This window comes from Cricetulus griseus, chromosome 3 (genome assembly GCF_003668045.3).
Source record: "Cricetulus griseus strain 17A/GY chromosome 3, alternate assembly CriGri-PICRH-1.0, whole genome shotgun sequence".
Taxonomy (NCBI): domain Eukaryota; kingdom Metazoa; phylum Chordata; class Mammalia; order Rodentia; family Cricetidae; genus Cricetulus; species Cricetulus griseus.
Window position 1 is genome coordinate 57,630,214 of NC_048596.1, and position 21,317 is coordinate 57,651,530.

Here is a 21,317-nt window from a genome sequence, read left to right on the forward strand (position 1 = left end):
ATTGTTCAAGAGGAGGGTGGATCTGAGCGTGGGGCTGCTTCTTGGAAACATGTGGGTCTCCCAGTGAGGCCTAGGAGCTTGAATTCTAACTCTCAGATAGTGAAACACAGGGGACAGTTGGGTTCAGATCCTTCCCTGGAGCCACTGCAGGCTGTTTGCGGGGTTGGCTAGGAAGCCTGGGTGAGCACCTTCAGGGCTGGGTGGGGCAGGACAGTGAAGTTGGCCTTTCCACAGGCTGCCCATTGAAAGCCACACTGCCTGCCCCGGGATGTCCTGTCACTGCTGAAGGCTGTCCTGTAGGAAAAATATGGTTCCCTGTGTACTGCACTTTCAGCTCAAAGACAAAGAATTCGTAACCTGCCTGATCCCAGAGGGTTTACCAGCCGTTCATTTGAGATGTATGCATAGACAGGGACTTTTGAGCCTGGGGTCAAATACAAAGGCCTTGGACTTGGGATCACATCTTTGCATTGCAGTTCCCAAGTTAGGACTCAGGAACATGCACACATGGGTAACAGGTTGCCTTGTTCTGGCATCTAAGCTGAGGGGACTGGCACCAGTCATGGACAGGATTTGGGATGCCACTGGGGCAAAACGGAGACTCCAACTTGGAGTTCTTTGCCCACAGAGCTAGCTGGGAACCCTTGTAGAAGAGAAGCAATGACGCAGAGCAGGTGTGAGGAGAACGAAGTCGGTGTGGGGTCTCAGAGGGGGAGATCCTTGCAAGAGTGATGACAGACCTGTGGGAAGGGGTGGAGGGTTTGAAGACCATTGAAAAAGAACCCCTAGGTTGACCCTGACCAACACAGCCTTACCAAGGTTGTCCAGGTCATTAAGACATAAGAGAATGCCTTTACAGTTCAAGACAGGAGCCTGGCCAGCCACGCAGATTGGCAAGTGTAGAGGGGCCTAGAATACACAATACCCTGATCAAGGCTCAGAGCCACCCAGGTTCTAAGCTCAAGTTTTACAGAGCTTTCTCAGCCTCCTACCTGCCCAGCTCCTGTGTGGATCATCATTGTTCCCCCACTCACATGCTTTCCCTTCCTGTCACACCTAGTCATCCAGCCAGAAACAGTGTGGCCTCCATAAGCTAGACTTAGAATCAGAGCACTTAGTGTCTGTGAGACTTTGGATTGATTCCATTCCCAGCACTGCCAAGGTGCCAAGGGGTGTGTGTGCAGGAGTGTGTGCATGTGTGTGAGTGTGCATGTGTGTACATGTATATGTGTGTATGTGCATGCGTGTGCATGCGTGTGTGTGTGTGTGTGTGTGTGTGTGTGTGTGTTTCATGTAACTTGACCCCTCAGAGCCCTTCTCTGGGTAAGTCCATGATCACAGGGACCTACCCCCTGGTCTCTGTCCTCTGCTTTCACCTTGCCCCATCCCTCACTCCCAAGACTCGCCTGCTTGCCTGGTTTTCTTGCCTCCCCCCACCCCCACACACACACATGGCCTTGTGCTGACTGTACTCTCTGTGGTCAGCTTTCTCATAGCTCTGAACCTGGTGAGCTCCATCTGATCCAGGTTCTACCAAGGTGTCACTTCTCCGAGACACCCTTTGTCCCTGTCCTAAAGTGCCTGTTTTAAATTCACTAGCTCTCATGTTTCTTTCTTAGCAGCGTGTAGCTGTATCTGAAATTATCTTGATTTATTTAATTGGATGTCTAGATATGCAGAGAACAGTTGGGACAGAGGTAGCCTGAGAGAGGGTACTGTCACCTCTCATCATTCTTTGCTGTCTGAATGTGAGCTCCAGGCTCAATTCCCAGGGCCTGGCACACAGTAAGCCTCTGTGCTTGTGTAAGGTTGTGTAAGGTTGGAAGGGAGCTCCCTGGAAGTTGGAGGTCTGAGGCCAGATGCCCATCTTGCCTCTCCCACCCCTGCCTCCCCAGCATCAGGAGAAACCAGCCTCCAGCCTCTGAATTAGGACCAACTTCTTCAGATTAGCCTTGGAGCACAGAGACACTTGTATTCTTACGTCCTGTGTGCAGGTGGCTGTTGTCCTGTCTCAAAGCCAGACAAAGGAGAGTTAACACATTGGGGTTCTTAAGTAGAGACACAGAGATGTCCTGCCCACAGGCTGCTTGGTGTGCAATCACCTTCCCTGGACAAATACCTGGAGAGTTTGGAAACCCATCCAGGCCACACTGTGTGGGTACAGCAGAAACACTGTCTCTCCAGGGGTAGGAGGGCACATATGTGTCTGCATAGGGAGAAGCCAGGTCTCCAGGTCCTGATGGGAACAGTGCAGAGAGTGTTGTGTGGCTCCACTAAGGGACAGGCTCTCAAACCCAACCTGAGGGAACATGAGAAGGAATAGAAGCAGTGGCACCTGGACAGTGATGGCAGTGAGATTCCAGCACACTCCCTGGGTGAGTGCAACATGGAGAATTCAGGTCCCTTTAGATAGAGGATCAGGCCTGGGAAGTGGTTTCCACTCACAGGTTCAGAGGGGTGCCTATCTGAACTCTGCCTTCTTTTTCAGGGTAGAAGGGAAGCCAGGCACCTCCTAGGCTCTGGTCTGTGGCCCATAGCCAGGGCTGCTTCCCTAGGAGTGCAGAGGACCATGGGGCTGACCACTAGGCACAGGGCAGGGGGAAGGAGGAAGGCCAGGTTTCCAGTTTACATGACAAACTTTATGCTCAGCTACACCAGAAAATCACCTTCGTTCAAGAAGGTGGGGCATGTGGGGCAGGGTCCAGAGTAAGCCCTTTGTTCCTTGTTCTGGAAGGGTAAGCTAGGCCCCTCCAACCAGCCACAATCCCAAATGTCGTGGTCCCTGGTACAGTTCCTGGACTCTGAGACTCTCAGGGGCCTGAGTGGATGGAGAGGCCTGGCCATGGGAACCTTACAGAAATGTTGACACCCAAGTGTTCTGCCTTGTTGTTCTGTCTCCAAGTTACCCACCCTTGTGTGTATCACTGGGCTCGCATGAAGTCCTAGGAATTGGGTAGTATCAGCCATGATGTGGTGGCTGACTTGCATATTCCCTAAAGTCCCAGTCAAAGGTGTCCTCCCTCCAGCCATCATCTCCCTTGTCACTCCCACATGCTGTCACCATGGGCCTTCTTCTGCAAGTGGAATCCCAAGTGAACCCTACTTCCTTCTACACAGTACCTTCCCGTCTTCCTCTTCCCAAGCTCCCTCTCTGCTCATGACCTTAGCCTCTGTCTCAGCTGTCCTGAGCTGTCTCTGTGGGTGATGGACACCCAACCTGTGAAGAGATAGTGAATCTGTGGGAGGGGGCTTGTTTGGGCCCCAGCTTCTAGAGTGTACCTGTCGTCACCTATAGAGCTGGGATCCCAGCACACAGAATCCTCACAGGTCCAGTGAGACACCCTGATCCAAAGACAACAGGGGTATCTTTGTCTCTGATCCACAGTTGTCTAACAATCAGCATTTCACGTAGGAACCAGATAATTAACCCAGACCTGGGTACCAGAGCTAGTATTTGGTCTCTGAGATGACAGTCAGGGATGGTGACAGTTCCCAGGCCATGCTGGCCTCTGGAGCATGTCCTGTCCCCTGAGAAGACTTGGCCATGGGAAGGGGCTGGCAACTCTGAGTCCTTAGGTGCCACCCTCTTGCTCCAGAGCTCCACATACCTGATCCTGAGCCCTCCCCACCCCTTCCCAGGCTTCCCTGGATAAATGCAGGCTGCCAATGCCACAGCTGTCATTTGATGGGGACCCAGGAATGCAAGATTACCCTTCACCTGGCCTCAATTTCTCCATTCTTAAGGCTCCCTCCCCATGACACTGCCCCTCACCAGCAGATCCAGGGACTCCTGTAAGCACACGATGTCCAGGCAGGAGTCCAGCTGGACACCTCCATAGCAGGGGCTCTCCACAAAGACTACCTGCAGTGCTCCTTGAGCCATTTTCTATCACTAGAGTCACATCAGTTTTATGCACAGAAGTTTCTGTTCATTCTAAAGAGTTTGAAAGATGCTCCTTACTCCTTCCTCCCACTGGCTCTCACACACTGCCACAGACAGATGCGTCTTCAGTGTCACTCAGCACCCCCAAGTCTACTTCACGTGCAGCCTTGTGTGGCCTCTCCATGGCTGATGTACCTGCTGTTGGAGGCAAAGCCCACTTTCCCATAGCCCCACCCGACTGTCCTGCAGTCCCTGGACCAGGACAGATGCAGATGTGGAAAGCAGGTACCAGCATGAGCAACGAACCTTTACCTGATGCCCTGTGGACATGCTTCTGTGGACAGAGGGACGGAGCAGCCAGCTTTGAAGAGAGCCTTTACCCACTGTGCTGCTATGCTAGGTTTCCACTTTGGGCCTGGCACCTGCAGGAACGCGTGGGCCCCAGCTGCTGAGAGGCCTAGATTCTGCCTCTGAATAGCAGCAGAATGACAAGTCCCTGGAAAGCAGGTCCCCAAAGGGCAGGGGAGGCTGCTGGGAAGAGTAGAGCACTTGGCTACATACTGATGGGGAGTTTAGGATGTAAAGAGACTGTTTCTTTGACCTAGAAATCCAGCCCCAGCATGTTAACCCAAGGGTGAGGCTGCTTGGGGCAGGGCTTGGTTGCTGGTCCCATCCCAGTGGCCACTGTTGGTCGTCCCTGCTGGCCAGACGGGTAAGCTGTTATAGAAGGTCTTTCAGGGAAAGGGACAAGGACTTCCCTGTTGATGACTGACACCCAAGGGGTGGTTTTACTGTGCACAACCCGGGTGGGCTGCTTAAGAGAGCCTGTCAACTGGTCCAGGCTCGATGAATTCAGACTGATGGGACCTACATCCTTGCTGCCCTCCCTCCCCTGTATATCTCAGCGGACTCTTTTCCTGTACAAGACCTCTCTGACTGTGCCCACTGTAACCAGTGCCCATCCTCCCAGGAAAACTTGAGCTGGGCAGCCTGGACCACTTTTTTTTTTTTTTTTTTTTAAATAATCTCATTTAGAAGGTAGAGGAGTGAGGCATGCGGTCCCTATGACCAGGGCCACAGTCACCCTCACTCTACCTTCAGTATGACTCAGGGCAGCTGGTGCTATTAGCCACGTGGCCACTCAGCGGGACTGAACACAGGCCTGGCCCTGTGGACTTCCCTGAACACGGTACTGGCTTAGCTGGGCCTCTTGCTGACTGCATCTCTGTCCTCACAGATGTTCTTCCCTGGCTGGAAAACCTGTCCCTGTCTATGTCTGGGACACTGAACCAGTGTCCCTAGCAGGTACAGTGTAGTAGATACAAGACGTTTGGGGCAGGCTCAGTACCCAATATCTGGCTCACTTCACTCATGTCTTCTGGGCACCCACATCACTGGAGGCTAACCCCTTTTCTAAGGTGGTCCTTCACTAGCTTCACTCCCTTTCTTTCCTTTCATTTGTTTTGTTTTTGAAACAGGGTCTTACTACTACATGTCCTGGCTGGCCTGGAACTTCCTATGTAGACCAGGCTGGTCCTAAATCTACAGAGTGCTGCCTGCCTTTGCCTTTTGGTTGCTAGGATTAAAGATGTGTGCCCTTATACCCAGTCTTTTCCTTCCTTAAAAAAAAAAAAAAAAGGAAAAAATAAACTTTTGGGGGCAGGGAGGAAACATGATAACACATGTGGGGGTCTGAGCTTGTGGGAGTTGTTTCTTTCCTTCCACCATGTAGGTCTAAGGGATTTAACTCAGGTCAGGAGGCTTGCCAGCAAGTGCCTTTGTTTACCAAATGAGCCATCTCATTTGGTAATAAATATTGTATATAAATAGTGTAATAAATATAGCCCAAGACAAAACTATAAACTGTACTTAAAACATGTTTGGGGTGAGGCATGGGTTTGGGTTTTGTTGTTGTTGTTGTTGTTATTTTGTAATTCAATTGTGTGGCTCTATGGTGTGAACTTTGTAGATGGCAATGTTCCATCCCAATGTCAAAGGTTAGACACACTTACTTGAATGGGTCATGATCTCCTTTTTGGTTTTTTGAGACAGGGTGTCTCTGTATAGCTTTGGAGCCTATCCTGGCACTCGCTCTGTAGACCAGGCTGGCCTTGAGCTCACAGAGATCCACCTGCCTCTACCTCCTGAGTGCTAGGATTAACGGTGTGTGCCACCAATGCCCTGTGCAGGTCATCATCTCCTTGCTGCTGGCCCTAATTTCCATCTCTCTGGACTTAGTGGAGTCTACTCTCCTCTCTCTAGCCAGCAAATGTCACATTGTTGCTGTGTGACATGCTTGTGTGGTTTAGGTGTCTTGTTGGGTATGGAGGCATATAGACTCTGAATCAATAGCCATGAAGCTATGTGCCCCCAGAATGCTGTGACACTTTTTTGACCCATGAGCTCTGATTGGCAGTCTGACGTCATGGATGCCAAGTGCTATGCAGTTAGAACATGGATCCAGTAAAGTAAACTTCACGGGAGCTCCTTCCCTGAGTAGCTCTGACTTTACAGACCTCAGCTTCCTCATTTGCCTGTGAAATGGGCTATTGTGTTACCAGGTTTGTGGGGATGCTGAGAGGACTTGGCAAGAGCACACACAAGGTCGTGTGCAGGGCCCAGCCAGGCTACAGTTCTGTTTGGAGATGGCAGGGGTTCTCAGAATGTCGAGAAACATTTCCTTTCATTAATAAAAAAACATTGATTAATAATTAAACATCTTGAAAGCTTTAAACACAAAAACCACATAAAATAACAGAAGCCATACCAGCCTCACAAGTCATAGAGTACCAGCTTTATCAAGGCACCTGTGTTTGTCTATGTTTGCCTCAGGTTGCTTCTGAGAGATCAGAATCACACTGCTGAGGGAAGGAGGAAGGACCCTGTGAAGTTTCCAGGGCCTACAGCTTCAAGGTATTCAAATGGGCAGTTCCAGACATGGTTTTACTACCTTGGCTGTTGGATGATGAACCTTCATGAGCGAACACCATTCTCTGCCTTCATTTATACGGGGTCCATTTTTTGTTGTTTTGTTTGTTTTGGGTTTTGGAGACAGGTTCTCACTCTGTAGCCCAGGCTGGCTTTACACTTATAGCCGTCCTCCTGCCTCAGTCTCTGGGACACTGGGATTTCATTTTGCTTACCCCTTCTTGCATCTCAGAACCTACAGAGAATGGTACACAGCCTGGGTGGCTGGCCTCTTTGCTCTGTGGTTACAGAATCTGCTGTTTCCCTCATTTTGTGTGGAACTGTCTAGTTTGCTTCCATTCTCTCTGTCCAGGTCTCCTTGGCTGTGTCTGTAAAGATCTTCTAAGGAATAGGTGGTTAAGGGTGCCTATCAGCAGCCCACTGGGATGTGGTTACATTCTAGCTAAGGGCATTCCTGACTCTCCTGGCCCAGGGGCTCCACTTACCACCTATCAATTGTCCAAGAAGACTCCAATTTCTCTTATCTTTAGGGAGAGGATTTTAGAGGGAGAATGCCTCCCCCCCCCAGCTTGCAGAACAAAAGCTTGTTCCCACAGATGCTTGTCAGGCCTTCTAGCATTTCTAATTGGCCAATACATTTTGTTAATTAAAAACCAAAAAATACCCTGACCTTCCCTGAGGCCCCGAGAAACCAGAAAGGTAGAGTCTGGCTGATGGACTACAGGGTCTGCATGGAATCAGTGATAGCACAGGGTCCACTGTTGCCACCTCCCGTGGAGCCAAATTGCCTTGCATGTGTACCCATAAACACATAGCATAAGTGTTCTCAGCATTTACCTGTTCAAACTGTATCCATTTTATGTCTGCCCAGAAAGCCTAGGCTCAGCTGGCCATGGGACAAGCTTTAGGTGAACATGATGACCCAAGCAGTAACCACTCAGGGCTCACTCACACTGGAAGAGCGAGCAAGAAGTGTGTTGGACAGGTTGTCCCATGGACATGACCAGCAAGGCTTCATGGTCATGTCCTATCACTCACTGGTCATTTCCACCATAGGGTTGCCCTCCCCCTGTCAATCATAGATTCCCAGGCCAGGACCCACAAGCTAGAGGGTCATTAGTGTTATGCCTTTCCTAGGTACTCTCTGCCTCCACTGTGTCAGGAGATCACATATCCCTAAGGCCCACCTCCTGCCCTTCACTGGCAGTGAGGGGTCTGGGATCTTCCCTGGTTTCCCTTATCAGGCACTGTTTGTAGTCCCTGGGAGAGTGCCCTCAGCATCCTAGGCAGTTGAGGCTCGCAGAGCCACTGGCACGCCTGTGGATGTTGCATGTGGAAGAGGACAGAGACCCCAGGGCTTCCTACTGTCAGAGTCTGTGCTCTCAGAAGCTGAGATCTCCAATGCAGTGTAAGGGGAAAGCTGGAGACTCCTCCCAGGCAACTATGGTGGACAACTGCCCATCCCTCGTGGCCTGGCCACGTGGATCATTCAGGAATTTTCCCAACTTGGGTCTGTGTCACCCAGCAGCCTGGGCTTCCCGTTGGTGTAAACTGCAGTTTAATGAATGACCGCACACAAATAGCCACCCTCATCCAGAGTGTTATTTTTAACCTATGTCTGTTTTTCCATTTATTTGCAAACCTTGCCTGTTTGAGGAACAAGCTGTGTATCTCCAGCAGGCGCCTGTACCCACTGAGTGGTCATTCCTCATCCTGGAACCTCATCCCAGTGAGGATGCTGGTGATTGTCATCAGCCACTGTGTACCCTAGGAGCTTCTTTGGGGCACTGGGGATCTTTTCCCAGATCACACTGCTAACCCTGCTGGGATCCAAGTTTTGAACTCTTTTCCATGCTCGGTGGAAGTAGATTAATGTAAATGCACCATGTACTCCGTTCCTTGTAACCTTAAGGTGCACACGAGGAACAGCCCTCTTCTGCTGGCTGAGGTGGCACAGGCTTTAGATCCCAGTACTCATGAGGTAGAGAGAGGCAAGGAGATCTTTGTGAGTTCAAGGCCACCCTGGTCTACATATAGAGTTCCAGACCACCCAGGAACATAACCAGAAAATTAAAGAAATAACCCACTTCCTGTGACTAGAGTCATTTTGTAGGCCCTTTGCCCTTTTAAAAAAGTACTTACTTTTTAAAATATATTTTAAGATAGGGTCCCAGGTAGCCCAGGTTAGCCTCAAACTTACTATATAGCTGAAAATGACTTCTAACTGCTGATCTCCTATTCTTGCCTCCTGAGTGCTGGGATTGCCAGCATGCACCACCTCATTTGTTTAGGAGGTTCTGGGGATGGAACCCAAGGCTTCATGCCTGCCAGGTAAACACTCTGCCAACAGCCACATTCCCAGCCCGGTAGGCCTTTTAGTGACTAATCTCTGCTCACGCTTAAAATAACTCTAAGCAGTAGACACTGTTGTCATCTCCTTTTACAGATGGGGACACTGAGGCTCAGTTAACAAGAGCTTCCCAAGGTCACCACACCATACAAGGCTGGGGTTGGAACCAGCACAGTGAGGCGTCTCCCACACAGTGATACACTAGATTCTAGAGAGATGCCATAATGTTCTACAATTGTACCTATTGCTGCCACTCCAAACTCCTTAAACTTCCTGTGAGAGTGGCTAAGTCCACTGTTGCCTGAGAAACCAGATAAGTGGTGGTGTTAAAAATGTGAGCAAGTCTTGAGAGATTGGAAGTTCTATCAGGAAAGCCTTGGACTAAGACCCAGCCTTCTCTATTCAGGGAAGGTCGCCCCCTTGGACTGAGCACTGTAGCATCCAGAGGGACACACATGGAACCATGAGGGAGGAAGGGAACAGCTGCCTAGCCACAATATTGAGATGGGCTCTAGAGACCTGTCTAGGGTAAGGAAGCCACAGAGGAATATCGCAGAATATCATGTGTTAACCTGGGAGGACCACAAGTTGCTACTGAATCCTAATTCTGCTCAGGAAGGGATGGTTCAAGGTGGCCCTTAGGTCTCACTATCTAGCCCAGGCTAGCCTCAAACTCTGGATCCTCCTGCCTCAGCTTCCTAAATACAAGCATATGCCCTTGCACTTGGCTAGCATCTCGTGTGCCACATGGCTAATTAAATCACATTCAGGAACAAAATGCCTATCTATACTGTGGCCACTGAATGCTTTACTATCTTTTTCTGGTTTGTAATTTTTGAGGGTTGTTTTGTAATTTTTTTTTACCATGTAGTCCAGGCTGACCCCAAACACTCCTAGGTGCTGGAATGGCCTCCTGAACTTAGCTCATCCACCATGGGCTTTGCCGGGACCACTGTCTCTAACAGATAGAGGGAGGAGCAGGGTTGGAGGCATAGGAGGCATAGGCTTTTTCCTTAACAGCATCAAGAGACTAGAAGAGCAAGGTCAAGGGAAGGTATCATGCTTTCCTGCCTGGGCTGGGTGAGGCCACCCAAGCTGCCAGTGTATCAGGAAATGCGAGTGACAGGATATATCTAGTCTGGCAGGGAGGAAAGAGGGGCTTTGGTGGCTGGTGCTGGGAGCTCTGCATGTGAGCCTTTCCCCAGGAGTGGGCAGGGGCCAGGAGCTGACCAGGCCTGCATGTGGGGACTGGGAGAGAACAGTCTGCATCTGACTGCTAGAAACCCAGCCATCTCAGTGTGCCATGCTGCCTGAGAACCACCCCCACTCCTGGGCATGGGATGGCACCTGGAGCACCAACAACAGTTCTCTGAAGCGTGTCACTCTGGGTTATGCCAGGCAGGTATCCAGCAGTGGATCAAAGAGAGGCAGGAGATCCAGTCTAGTGCTGAGTAGGGAATCAGGATGAGAACTCAGCTCCAGCCCCCTTTTCTTTTTTCTTTTTCTCAATAATTTATTTAACCTTTATTTTATGTGCATTGGGTTGAAGGTATCAGATCTCCTGGAACTAGAGTTACAGATAGGTGTGAGCTGTCATGTGAGTGCTGGGAATTGAGCCTGGGTCCTCTGGAAGAACAGTCCATGCTCTTAACTGCTGAGCCATCTCTCCCACCCCCAGCCCCCCTTTTCTTTGAGGGGAGAAGATGGGGCTGTTGGGGAGCCCCTGAGATGGGACAGGACATACAGCTGGGTTTGAGTGCAGCAGTGGGTCACCTTGCACAGCAGTGACTCTTCTAAGGCCTCTGTGTTGCTGGGAGCTGAAGCTTCTAATGCCACATACTGAAGGTGGGGAGTGTCCACTCCCTTCAGCCACTTCCCCCACCTGGTATGTTGTCATGCTGGGTCACTACCACAGAGGACCAGACACTGGATATCAAGATAATAGAAATTCCTTTTGTTTGTTTGTTTGTTTTTCGAGATAGGGTTTCTCTGTGGCTTTGGAGGCTGTCCTGGAAGTAGCTCTTGTAGAACAGGCTGGTCTTGAACTCACAGAGATCTGCCTGCCTCTGCCTCCCAAGTGCTGGGATTAAAGGCATGCACCAACCACACCCGGCTAGAAATTCCTTCTTGTGTAGGCTACCTCTGTGGACCATCAGGGAGGGACCATCCTACTTCCTTAGCTTCGGGCATCTGGAGTCACCACACTGTGACCACAACCCTCCAGACCCTCTGCCTCTTCACATCAGTCTGTGTCTCTGTTCTGTCACTAATAGGACACCAAGTCTTCTAGTGACCTAACTGGTTACCTCTACAGTCACCCTATTCCCAAAGACACCATACTCATGGATTAGGACTTAGATGTATGTTTTGGAGGGACAGAGGCCACTTTCTGTGCCCTTAGGTGTGGTCAAGAGCTGCTGAGACTCTGAGGGAGATGAGCTAAGAGCCAGCACTGCAGACCCAGCTGATGGAATTGGTGGGAAAAATTGGTGGGCTCAGGGACCTAGAACAATGCTGCAGAAGTGACACCACTCACAGCAGCAATCAGTCCTCCCAGCCCTTGGGCTGGGGACTGGGATGAGAAAGTGCTATCTTATTTACTGATAAGAACAGTGAAGACTCAAAGGAGCAAGACCTAGGCTGCCCAGGCAGTGGGTGAGGAGATCGGAAGGAGGACTAGTGTGACTGACAGGGAGATGCACCCAGGAGGAGAGGTAGCCTGAGGGATCTTGTACTTTGCCTTGATGGGCACAGGCCTTGAGCCTCTGCATTCCACACTGTCCTGTCCTGGAGGGAAACCTGAGCTCGTCCCTCCTGGCCCACACTCTTGTGTTAACTGGCCATGTTGGATGTACTCTGGGAGCCTGGATCACCAAGGGCCCTTGGGCCCCTCCTAAGCTCTGAGACACTTGGTCTGGTCCTCTGCCCCAGAGGATCAACTTGGGAGGGAACAGCAGCCATTGCATCAGCAAGTTTACTTGGGAACGGAAAACAGTCTTCCAAAAGCCCTCATCCAAACAAGGAAAATCAAACTGCAGTGTCTGCTCCCTGGGGACCCAGGACACTACTCATGAGACCAGGTCTTCACTGGCTTTCTGTGGAGGAAGCTGCCTCGATTGCCTCTCACAGCCATACAGCTGCCCTGCCCTGACCACAGACAGCAGCAGAGCCCTCTAGCAGGAAACTGCCACCCTGAGAGAAAACAGAAACAGATGGGTTAGGTACTTGGGCACCTCTGATGTGGTCCCCATACACGTGTGTGTGTGTGTGTGTGTGTGTGTGTGTGTGTGTGTGTGTGTGTGTGTGTGTGTGTGCTCACGCATGTGTGCATAATAAAAGGGTCATTAGTGATCAGGGTGGGTGAGAGGAAGCAGGAAGCTAGGATCTTATACTACCATACAGGGCTCATTAGTAATGACCACAGCTGACCGTTGGGCCCCCCATTTTCCTGGCACCAGAGTGAGGGTGTGGCCACCTGTTGTTGGTCCTTGGGAGATTGTTTGATCAAGAGGCAGATAGACCACGTACAGGAGGCTATTCATCTTGGAGTATACCTGTGTGCAGGACCTCCAGAACCCTAGACATCCCACAGCCTTACCCCTTTATGTTTATAAAATGGTCATCTTGGCAGCACCTGTTCCTCGTGAGCCCTGAACCAAATGACACTGGAGCCTAAGCTAGCCTTTCACCTTTAATGGAAGAGTCCCATGCTGCAGCTGCTGCGACTGTGGCTGCTTCTGCATTGCTGTGGCTGTTGTGGCTGCTGTGGCTGCTTGTTACTTGTTCCCTGGCCCTGCCCCAAGCTCTGAACGGCCTATGTCTGAGGAACTGTGGAAGTTGGAAGAGTGGAGCTGTGGTGGTATCATGTCAGGATAGACGTGGAAAGAGGGACCCTGTGAATAGCAGCCCCGGGACCCTGACTTTGCTACATCTGGGCCACAGATCATGGCCCAGGCCTGATTTGGGTAAGGTGAGCATGACCTAATAGTGGAAGAGAAGTGTGGAGCTTGGCAGTAGGAACCCAGGCTCATTGCCCCCTCCCCTCCCCGGCACTCCTGACCTTGAGCTCCTTTTTTCCTGTTCTCCCACAGCTCCTGCACTCCTACTCCTCACAGGACTTGGTCCTGGCTCTACAAAGGCATTTTTTTCCAGGCTTATCCCCAGCTGGCCTTTCAGCCAGTGTTTGAAAGGTTCAGGCATTATGCTGGCCTGCCCCTGTTACCTGGTGGAATCCACTCAGGCAGTACCCTGGTCAGCCCAAGGTTCCATGGGAATTAAGTCTGCACGCAGGTGCAGAGGACCCCTTTAAAAGATAGGCCCCTGCCCATTTACACTCTCTGTTTCTCTCTCTCTCTGCCTCTCTGTTACTCTGTTCCCGCTCTCTCTGTTTCCCCGCTCTGTCTCTCTATGGCGACCGGCCATGGCGGTCAGCCATTACCCTGTTCCTCTTCTTAGTCTCCCCATTCTGCCGGGCCTTATAATAAACTTATAGTCAATATGTCTGTCTCAGCAATTTCTCTTTTCTTCTTTTTAAACAAAACAATAACAGTGTTCCCTCCCAAAAGTGGGGAGCAGAGTGATGAGCTGATTCCTCACCCCAAGGACTCCAGCAAGTCCCATGCCCCAGCAATTCCTTGTAGGGTGTGAGGTAGTATCCCCCAAATATGCCTGAGCCCTCATCCAGGAGTCTGTGAAGGTGATCTCACTTGGCATGGGGTCTTTGCATGTGTAAATGTGGGTGTTAGTGGAGATCAGCCTGGATTTGGGGGAGAATGGAGAACCAATGAGTTGTCAAAAGAAGAAGCACATAGAGCCTTGGAAGATGCAACTAGAAGCTCGGAGGTGCCTGGAAGGGGCAAAGGCAGGCGGGTCCCTCCCCTGGGGTCCTTGAGGGTTCTGTGATTCAGCTGACGGCTTGATTTTGGAATTGGGACCTCCAGAGCCATGAGCTAATAAACCTTTAAGTCATTGTCTGTGGTCCTTTGTCAAAGCTGCCCCAGGGAGGAATGTCAAGGCCAAGGAAGGCCCCACCAACTATGTTTTCCATCAGTAGGAGGCTAAGGGACTGGGTGTGACTTGGAAGGCTTCAGTTCCCGAGGAAATGTCCCCAAAGACAGGGGTAGTGGACTGCAGCATCAGACTTCAGACTGCTGGGGGTGGGAGGGGTTGAGAGGGTGGTGTGACCAGGGCCCCATCATGCACCCAGGTCTCCAACACAGCCTGCAGTGTCTCTCTCTTTTCACCTGTTTCCTGCTGCTCACGGGGCCTGTGGCTATGCTTCTGGTTTAGAAGTTGTCATTTTAGAGTGTGACCAGTATGTCTGTGCAGATCCAAATTTAGGCCTGGGAATGTTAAGGACAAGGCATGCTTTCTCACTTTTCCTCTGGAGCTATTTCTTAGCCCTAATAGCTCTGGGGACCCCTCTATGTCTCAGTGCTAGTAAACTGGCCAAGCAGACAACCGGGTGTCCCATGTAGTTTCCTATTCAAATGGTCTGTCTTTCTGCCCCTCCAGGGACTCTGCTAAAGAGTGGCAGAGTCAGGCTATGGTCCCTGGGATGGGTAGTGGGATAACCATTGGTGTGTCCTTGTGGTGAGGAGGGAGTAATCTTTGCCTGATCCATTTGAGTAACAGGGGAGCTTCTTTGGGAGAGGCTGCCTTAGGACTTCCAGTGGTTCTGACAAGGAAGAAGAGGAGAGAACAAAACTGGGCTGAGAAGATGGAGGAAGAGCCACTGCACAGTGGTCACTGGAACATGGAGCATGCTGAGCCCTCCATGGGGATAGTCCAGAGTGGACAGGACAGGCCCTATGGTTAGTCCATTCTTCCACCTGAAGCCATGCACTCACTTGTGGGCCTTTGGGCCTGGGGAGTGGGTTCAGGGTCCTATGAATAGAGAAACCAGAACCAAGGCCCACAGGTTGGTCAGCCCTCACACAAATACTATCTTGTCTTGGTGAGGTGTGGTGGAGAATGGCACCTGGCAGTGCTGGGCCCCACCCACCTGTCAGAACTGCCTGTAGCTCTCACTGGAACTTTCACCTGACTGCCACAACCAGTTTCCCCACAAAGCACAGGGAGGGGCCAGCTAAGGTTATAACCCACAGCATAGGGTATGGTGACCAGGACTGTCATAGCTGCTAATCCACAAGGGTCCCTAAGGAAGTCACCCTCCTGAACCTACCTGTCACCCTCTCTTGCTTGGATCCCAGCAGCAGCCCCACCAGGCTGCCAGCCAGTAACTGAGGTGGTTTGAAGAGGCTGAGGTCTGAGGCCACAGCCTTGGGAGACCCTGGTTTCAGGTGAGTACAGGAAGTGGGGCTGGAAGAACAGGGGTGCTCCAGCCCTGAATCAAACTGTAGGAATCAGTTGACTTTTTTTTTCTTGTGCCTCTTTTTCCCTAAATGAAAAATGGAAAGGAGCTAACCACCTGGCATGAAGTCTAAGGGAGGGTTGTGGGTGGGATCCCCTAAGCATCAAGTAGAGAGAGTTCCTTGGTTCTTGGGGGGATTGTTCCCCCAGGGCAAGGAGGGAGGTGGGCTCCCAGGTGTCTGCACCCCAAACTCTTCTTTTGGGCCATCCTGGTTTGGTGGTCCCTGTAGATGGTGGCAGTCACCATAAAAGGTGTCTGAGCCAGTGATGTCTGCCCTGCACTGACCAGCCACATGGTCCTGTGTGATTCAGTGCTTGCTTGTGCCTCAGTTGCCTCATCTGTCAAATGGGGAGAAGGCAGAAGAGAGTGCTAGAAGGCTCTGAGCCTTTCCCCCCTTTCTTCTTCTTTTCTTTCACTATTTTTTGTGGTTGTGCATGTGTGCGTGTATGTTTTTTCATGTGTGTGTGAGTACATGTGAATATGTGTACATGTGTGTTTATTGTGGAAGCCTGAGGTTGATATCAGGAGTCATCCTTGATTGCTCTTCCGCCTGTTTTTGTTTTGTTTTGTTTTGTTGTTTTGTTTTGTTTTGTTTCAGGGAAGGTCTCAGTCAAACCCAGAGCTAGTGGGTATGGCTAATCTTACTTGAGCCAGCTTGCCCTGGGAATCCCGTCTCTGCCTTCTGAAGCTGGAATTACAGATGGGATGCCACACCCATCTGGCTTTTACATGAGTTTCTGGGGACCCAAACTCTAGTCCTCTTGCTCACATGGTGAATACCTTAACTCCTGAGCTATCTCTGAATCTTTAGAGTCTTTATTGCTTCAAGTACCCAGAATCTTGCCTGGGCAATGGGGAGGTAGAGAAGAAGGGGAAGGCAAGAAGGGGAGTGGCCTGCTGCCTGCCTGGCATCTGCCGTATGCAGCAAGTAGGGGCAGGAGTGCAAGGGTGGCTCCCGAAAGAGCTGTTGATGAAACTGAACTTGCCAAACCTAGGTGCACAGTGGCAGCTTTGCCCTGTGGGCATTTCACCTTTCACAGCATAACCCTCCCGCTGCCAACCCAAGCTGCAGTGAAACTCCCTGGTCTTGTGTCCTCTCCATGCCTCTGGTAAGAATAACCAGGCCCTTCTGGAAGCCTCTCATGGGGTGAACAACAGAGAGGCTGTGTGGCTGGCCCCACAAACTAGGGCAAGACATGTGGGGTCTGAAGCATTGTGTGGAGGAAGCCAGAACTTTGACCACACCCAGGTGAGAGAGGGCCCAGGTAGACAAGGGCCTTTCAGGTAGATAGTCACACTCCAGCTTGGCTCAAGGGCATTATGCAAGGATTATAGTTTACGGGATCAGGAGCTCAGTTTACCCTCCAACAAGTAAGGAAGCCATTGCTCATTACATCTGGGAGAGAGGCTCCTTGCTCCCCAGGTCTAGAAGCTCCTGTAGAAGAGGAGGGTGTCTAGGGGAAGTGGAGAGGACAGTTTGAACCAAGCTAGGACCAGGCCCACATGAAGCACCTGTAACTAGGTAGGTACAAAGGAGGGAGCTGATGCATGGTGGAACCCCAGAGGGGTGTGCCCTTGGGAGATCACCTCATGCTTTTTGAATAGTTGGTTCTTAGTTTTAAGTTCCACTGCAGCCCAGATGCACAGCTATGAGTCTTTCCTCAGCCCTCTCAGAGGACCAGAGGTCAAGGGAAGATGGGAGGTAACCTTGGGATATCCTGTAGTATATGCTACAAGCCTCCCTGGCCTGATCCAAAGGACTGGGATAGCATTAGAACTTAGTTATCACATGGTATCTACTGACCCTGTCCTCCAAGTACCACTAGGACCTGAGTGGCCACATTTGACATTGGTGTCGTCCAGTGCTAGTAATTGGGCTAGCCTCCTCACAACACTTCCAGGGTCCCGTGTCCATGACCCTTGACATTCAGCAGGTAGAGCTGAAAAAGAAGTAACTGAGGGGTGTCTCTTTCCAGTAGTCACTTGACCCAGGGCCTTCTGGCAGATGCCACATTCCAAGGTCAGTACAGTTTGTGAACCTGCCACAGGACCAGCTGCAGCCATGCATGAAAGTGTGAAGAGACCCCACCTTGCTCCCTGGTACAGGGCCAGTCCGGCTTTGTTACACCCCACAGGTGGTAGCTCCTAGACACGCGGGGCAGCCAGGCACCCACAGATCACATGGTAGGGCTAGTATGGGGATACCAGGAAGCAGAGGTCCCTCTGGCCATCTCTTTGGTCTCAGACACCAGACTCATATACACAGCCAGCCAGATCACCTACCATCTTGGAGATACTGGCATGCTGGGTCATTAGTATCCTTCTTTCTGACTAGGGGTAAGAAACCATGTCCAGAGTCCAAACAGGCCCACCATATTTGGGAAGCATGAGCCTCCCCAAGGCAGGAGTCCCCAATGGGTGTGGGGTGAGCAGTGGGAAAGGAGAAGCTGGGGGTGTCTGGGCAGTGTACAGGCCTTTCAGAACTAGCACTGGCAGTTGCTGCCCTTTGGACTTCGGGTCCCTGGTGCTACTAGGCAGGAAGCAAGAGAGACCGTGACCACCTTGTCTCCTCCAGTCTTCTTGTGGTCCATTCAAGTAATACAACCAACATGGGGAAAGTGAGTGGCTAGGCCATGTAAGCAAACAATTCTTGGCAGCACTCACCCAGCTTTCCTGCTGGGTGACCTAGTGGCAGCTGTCTGTCACTCCATCAGTCTCCACCCAGGGTAGATGGTGACCTGCAGAGCATCCCACTGGGGATGGCATGCTGGGCATTAGAGTGGGAGAGCTAAACTAAGGGTGTCTCTATAGCACCAACCCCTTCTGAGAGCCACTCAGTTATGCCCACTTGACACAGGGCCACCCATGACTCCACAGTGGAGTTTTCCCAGAAGTATGTCTGTCTGTCCATCCCTGGGAAGCCTGGTTGTCCTTTCCATCTGTTTTGTATCAGGTGTGTAGGCTCATGGTGAGCCTGGCCTGCAAGGGGGCAGAGTTCTTTGACCCCCTGTTAGGTCCTTCTCCCTGGCTGCACTATTGCCTGTCCTTCCTCTCATACTCATGCCAGCTTGCATGACCACTGAGAGCATTGCCCCAATTGCAGTTTGTGTCCAAAATCAAAGTCTTCTCTCATTTGGATGAGACCAGCAGGGACCAGGTGGGGACAAGCCTTTTAAGTGGTAGCTGCTATAGAGGCTGCCTGTTCTCCAGTGAGCATGCAGAGAGCTGGGCTTGGAGGCCACATTCCTTCATCCCTGAGCTGGTTTCAAGGATTGGACCCCCCCCAATAGCCTTTAATGAGACCCCAAGTTCAGACATCAGCACATGCACAGAGATGGAGGAGAGCCCAAGCAGTGGAGCCTCACCTCTCCCCAGGGGCCCTGGCCTCCCTCCCTCCAGCAGCTCCCCAGGGGCTGTGGTTAAGGAGGAAGCTACCCAAAGACCACAGTGGCAGCCCTGGGAGAGCACTTGGCTGCTTGTAGATACCTCGAGGCCCCACTCAGAAAGATTCTCTATACATAGCTGCAAATGAATGTGACCAGCTGAGGCCACAGCCATGGCACTGGGTCCTTCTCATGGTCCCCAGGCCTCTACGGGATGACAGAGAGGACTCGGGTCAGAACTGTTCCATCCACTTGAGTGTGTGCAGGTAAAATACGAAGGGAGTCTAGGAATGGAAGACTTCATTGATTCCTTCTCTGAGACTCAGGCGAGCCTAGGCCCAGATTCCAGATCTGTGCCTCCTTCTGTGTGGCCTTGACCTTTCTCCACAAAGATCCCATTGTTTGGGCTGAAGGTGGGCGTCTGTCAGCCATGGAAGGAGTGGTGCATTGGAGGCCAGATCCCTGCTCAGAAGGCAGCCAGAGGGCAGCCAGAACTGGCTCTTAGTGGGGTGACCCAGCTGGGAGGGATGTCCTCATTGGGGACTGAGTGTTTCAGATAGAGGAGTATCCTCATTCAGTGGATGACTTAGGTGGTGGTGTCCCCACAGTATGTGGTGTCCTAGATGGCAGGGATCCTTGTCCACTTTCCAGACCTTTGTCCACAATGACATGGGACTGATGGAGCAGGGACAATGACCTCCACCTTGTCTTTTCTGGGAAGCAACATCCCAGGCTTCTATGCTCTAGATGGGAAACTGAATCTGAGGAGCCTATCTGGGTCCATGTGGAAGGCAGGCAGGGCAAAAGTAAGAGTTGGAGCTGCCTCCTACCCCTGTTCTTGCCCTGCCACGTGGCTTCTTGATTCCTAGGTGACTCATGAATCTCAGCTGGGCAGGAGAGTGGAAGCCCTGAGAAAAGGGACAAGTAGGACCTGCAGTCAAGGGAAGATAGCCACATAGTGACTCTTAGGCAAGAGTGGTAGCTCCACGTCAGCTGTCAGAGCCCCTGCTGCTCCCAGGCCCAGCTACATCGATGTACCTTGGTTGTGGCTTCCGCACACAATAGGAGCTTCGGACACTGTCACGACACCAAGGACCCCAGCGCCCCATTCCCATCAGCCATGGGTACCAGTAGGGAAGGATCCAGAAATGGTCTGGAACAGAAAGTCAGGGTCTCAGGAGGGGTGTATCTCTTCCTATTTTGGCTGGGCAGTCGTTGCTTTACCCAGAAGAGCTAGCTGCAAGAGGGGGTCACTTCCCACAGCCTCAGGGATGGGGCTGCCCACTTGTTAGAGCCCTTCAGGAACCTTTCTTAGAGTTAGCAACTCCAGCTTCTCCTGAGCCCGTTTCTGTCCATGAGCTAAGTCTCTGCAGAAGGACTGCATTAGCCATATGTATACCTAGCCCATGGAGCACAGCAGGGCTTGCGGAGTCAAATCAGCTGGGGATGAGCCCTGCACACAAGGCCAATGTGACATAGCTCAGATTCCATATGGACTGTAGGAAAACACTGGTACCTGAACAGCAGCCTGAGGAAGCCTATAGAAGAGCTAATTCTCTAAGGAAGGAGAAGAGTCCCACAGAAGGCCCTGTGGAGCCAGAGGCACACCAACTACCTGGTGGAGAGAAGAAAGGCCATAGACCCACTGGGTGGACATGGCGGCTCCCTCTTTCTCCTCTCTTACCTGCCCCTAGTCTAGCAATGCTCAGAGCAGAGCCTGCAGGCCTACCCTCACCCCCATTTTCATGAGCTCTGCAAGCGATCAGGCCCTTCCTGGGCCTCATGGCACCCACACTATCCTGACTTGACACTCAACTTTGACTCCCTGTGGATCAGGAGCCTACTGCCCCCCACACCATACACACACTTCTCCCATACTCTGATCAAACCTCAGAGTTCCAGTCACGCCCAGCCCGTCCTCTACACAGAACATTGTTCTTCTAACAGTCACATGTCTCTGCTCTGAAGTCAGCTTCAAAATGCCCCTTTCTGAAGACTATGTCCCTACCTTCTTTAGGCTCTAACTACAGGCAGAGCAAAGAGAAGGTTAGCTGGATGGCCAGGCCAGGTGGCCATGTGAATATGGCCAGGACAGAGCCACTCTGCCAGAACCAGCAGGAGGAAGATAGGTGGCATCCATGCTTCACCTGTAGTCTTTGTAGCCTAAGGAGTAGGTCTGACTGACACTAAACAGGAAGGCAATCTGTTGTAGTCACAAGGTCTACCCCAAGCTGCATTAAAACTTTTGCTCCCAAAGCAGGGATGCTGGGTGGTGGGTTCCACTCCTGCCTGCCTTATAATAGGCCTTCCAGGACCACACCTTACTGCATAGTGAGGGTTATGGCCTTAACTCTGGAGGTGACTGGCTTAGACTATACAAGGGGAGTCCTAGCTCCCCAG

The 21,317-nt window shown here is 51.4% G+C and overlaps 1 protein-coding gene across 4 annotated transcripts in view; it reads left to right on the forward strand.

The window, feature by feature from the left end:
- The window catches only part of Osbpl5 (oxysterol binding protein like 5), a 55,575-nt gene that overhangs the window by 2,108 nt on the left and 32,150 nt on the right, over window positions 1-21,317 (forward strand). Inside the window, exon 1 of one of the 4 annotated variants that reach the window (XM_035442088.1) lies at window positions 6,772-6,796. The exons of 1 other annotated variant lie outside the window; for it this stretch is intronic. Coding sequence is in view for 2 of the 3 variants with exons in the window: in XM_027408832.2 (XP_027264633.1) it covers window positions 14,972-14,974 (3 nt within the window). In the remaining variant the exon portion in view is untranslated. Of the gene's footprint in view, window positions 1-6,771; window positions 6,797-14,829; window positions 14,975-21,317 lie in introns of those variants that run through there. 2 more of the 4 variants (XM_027408832.2, XM_027408831.2) reach the window with 2 other exon arrangements.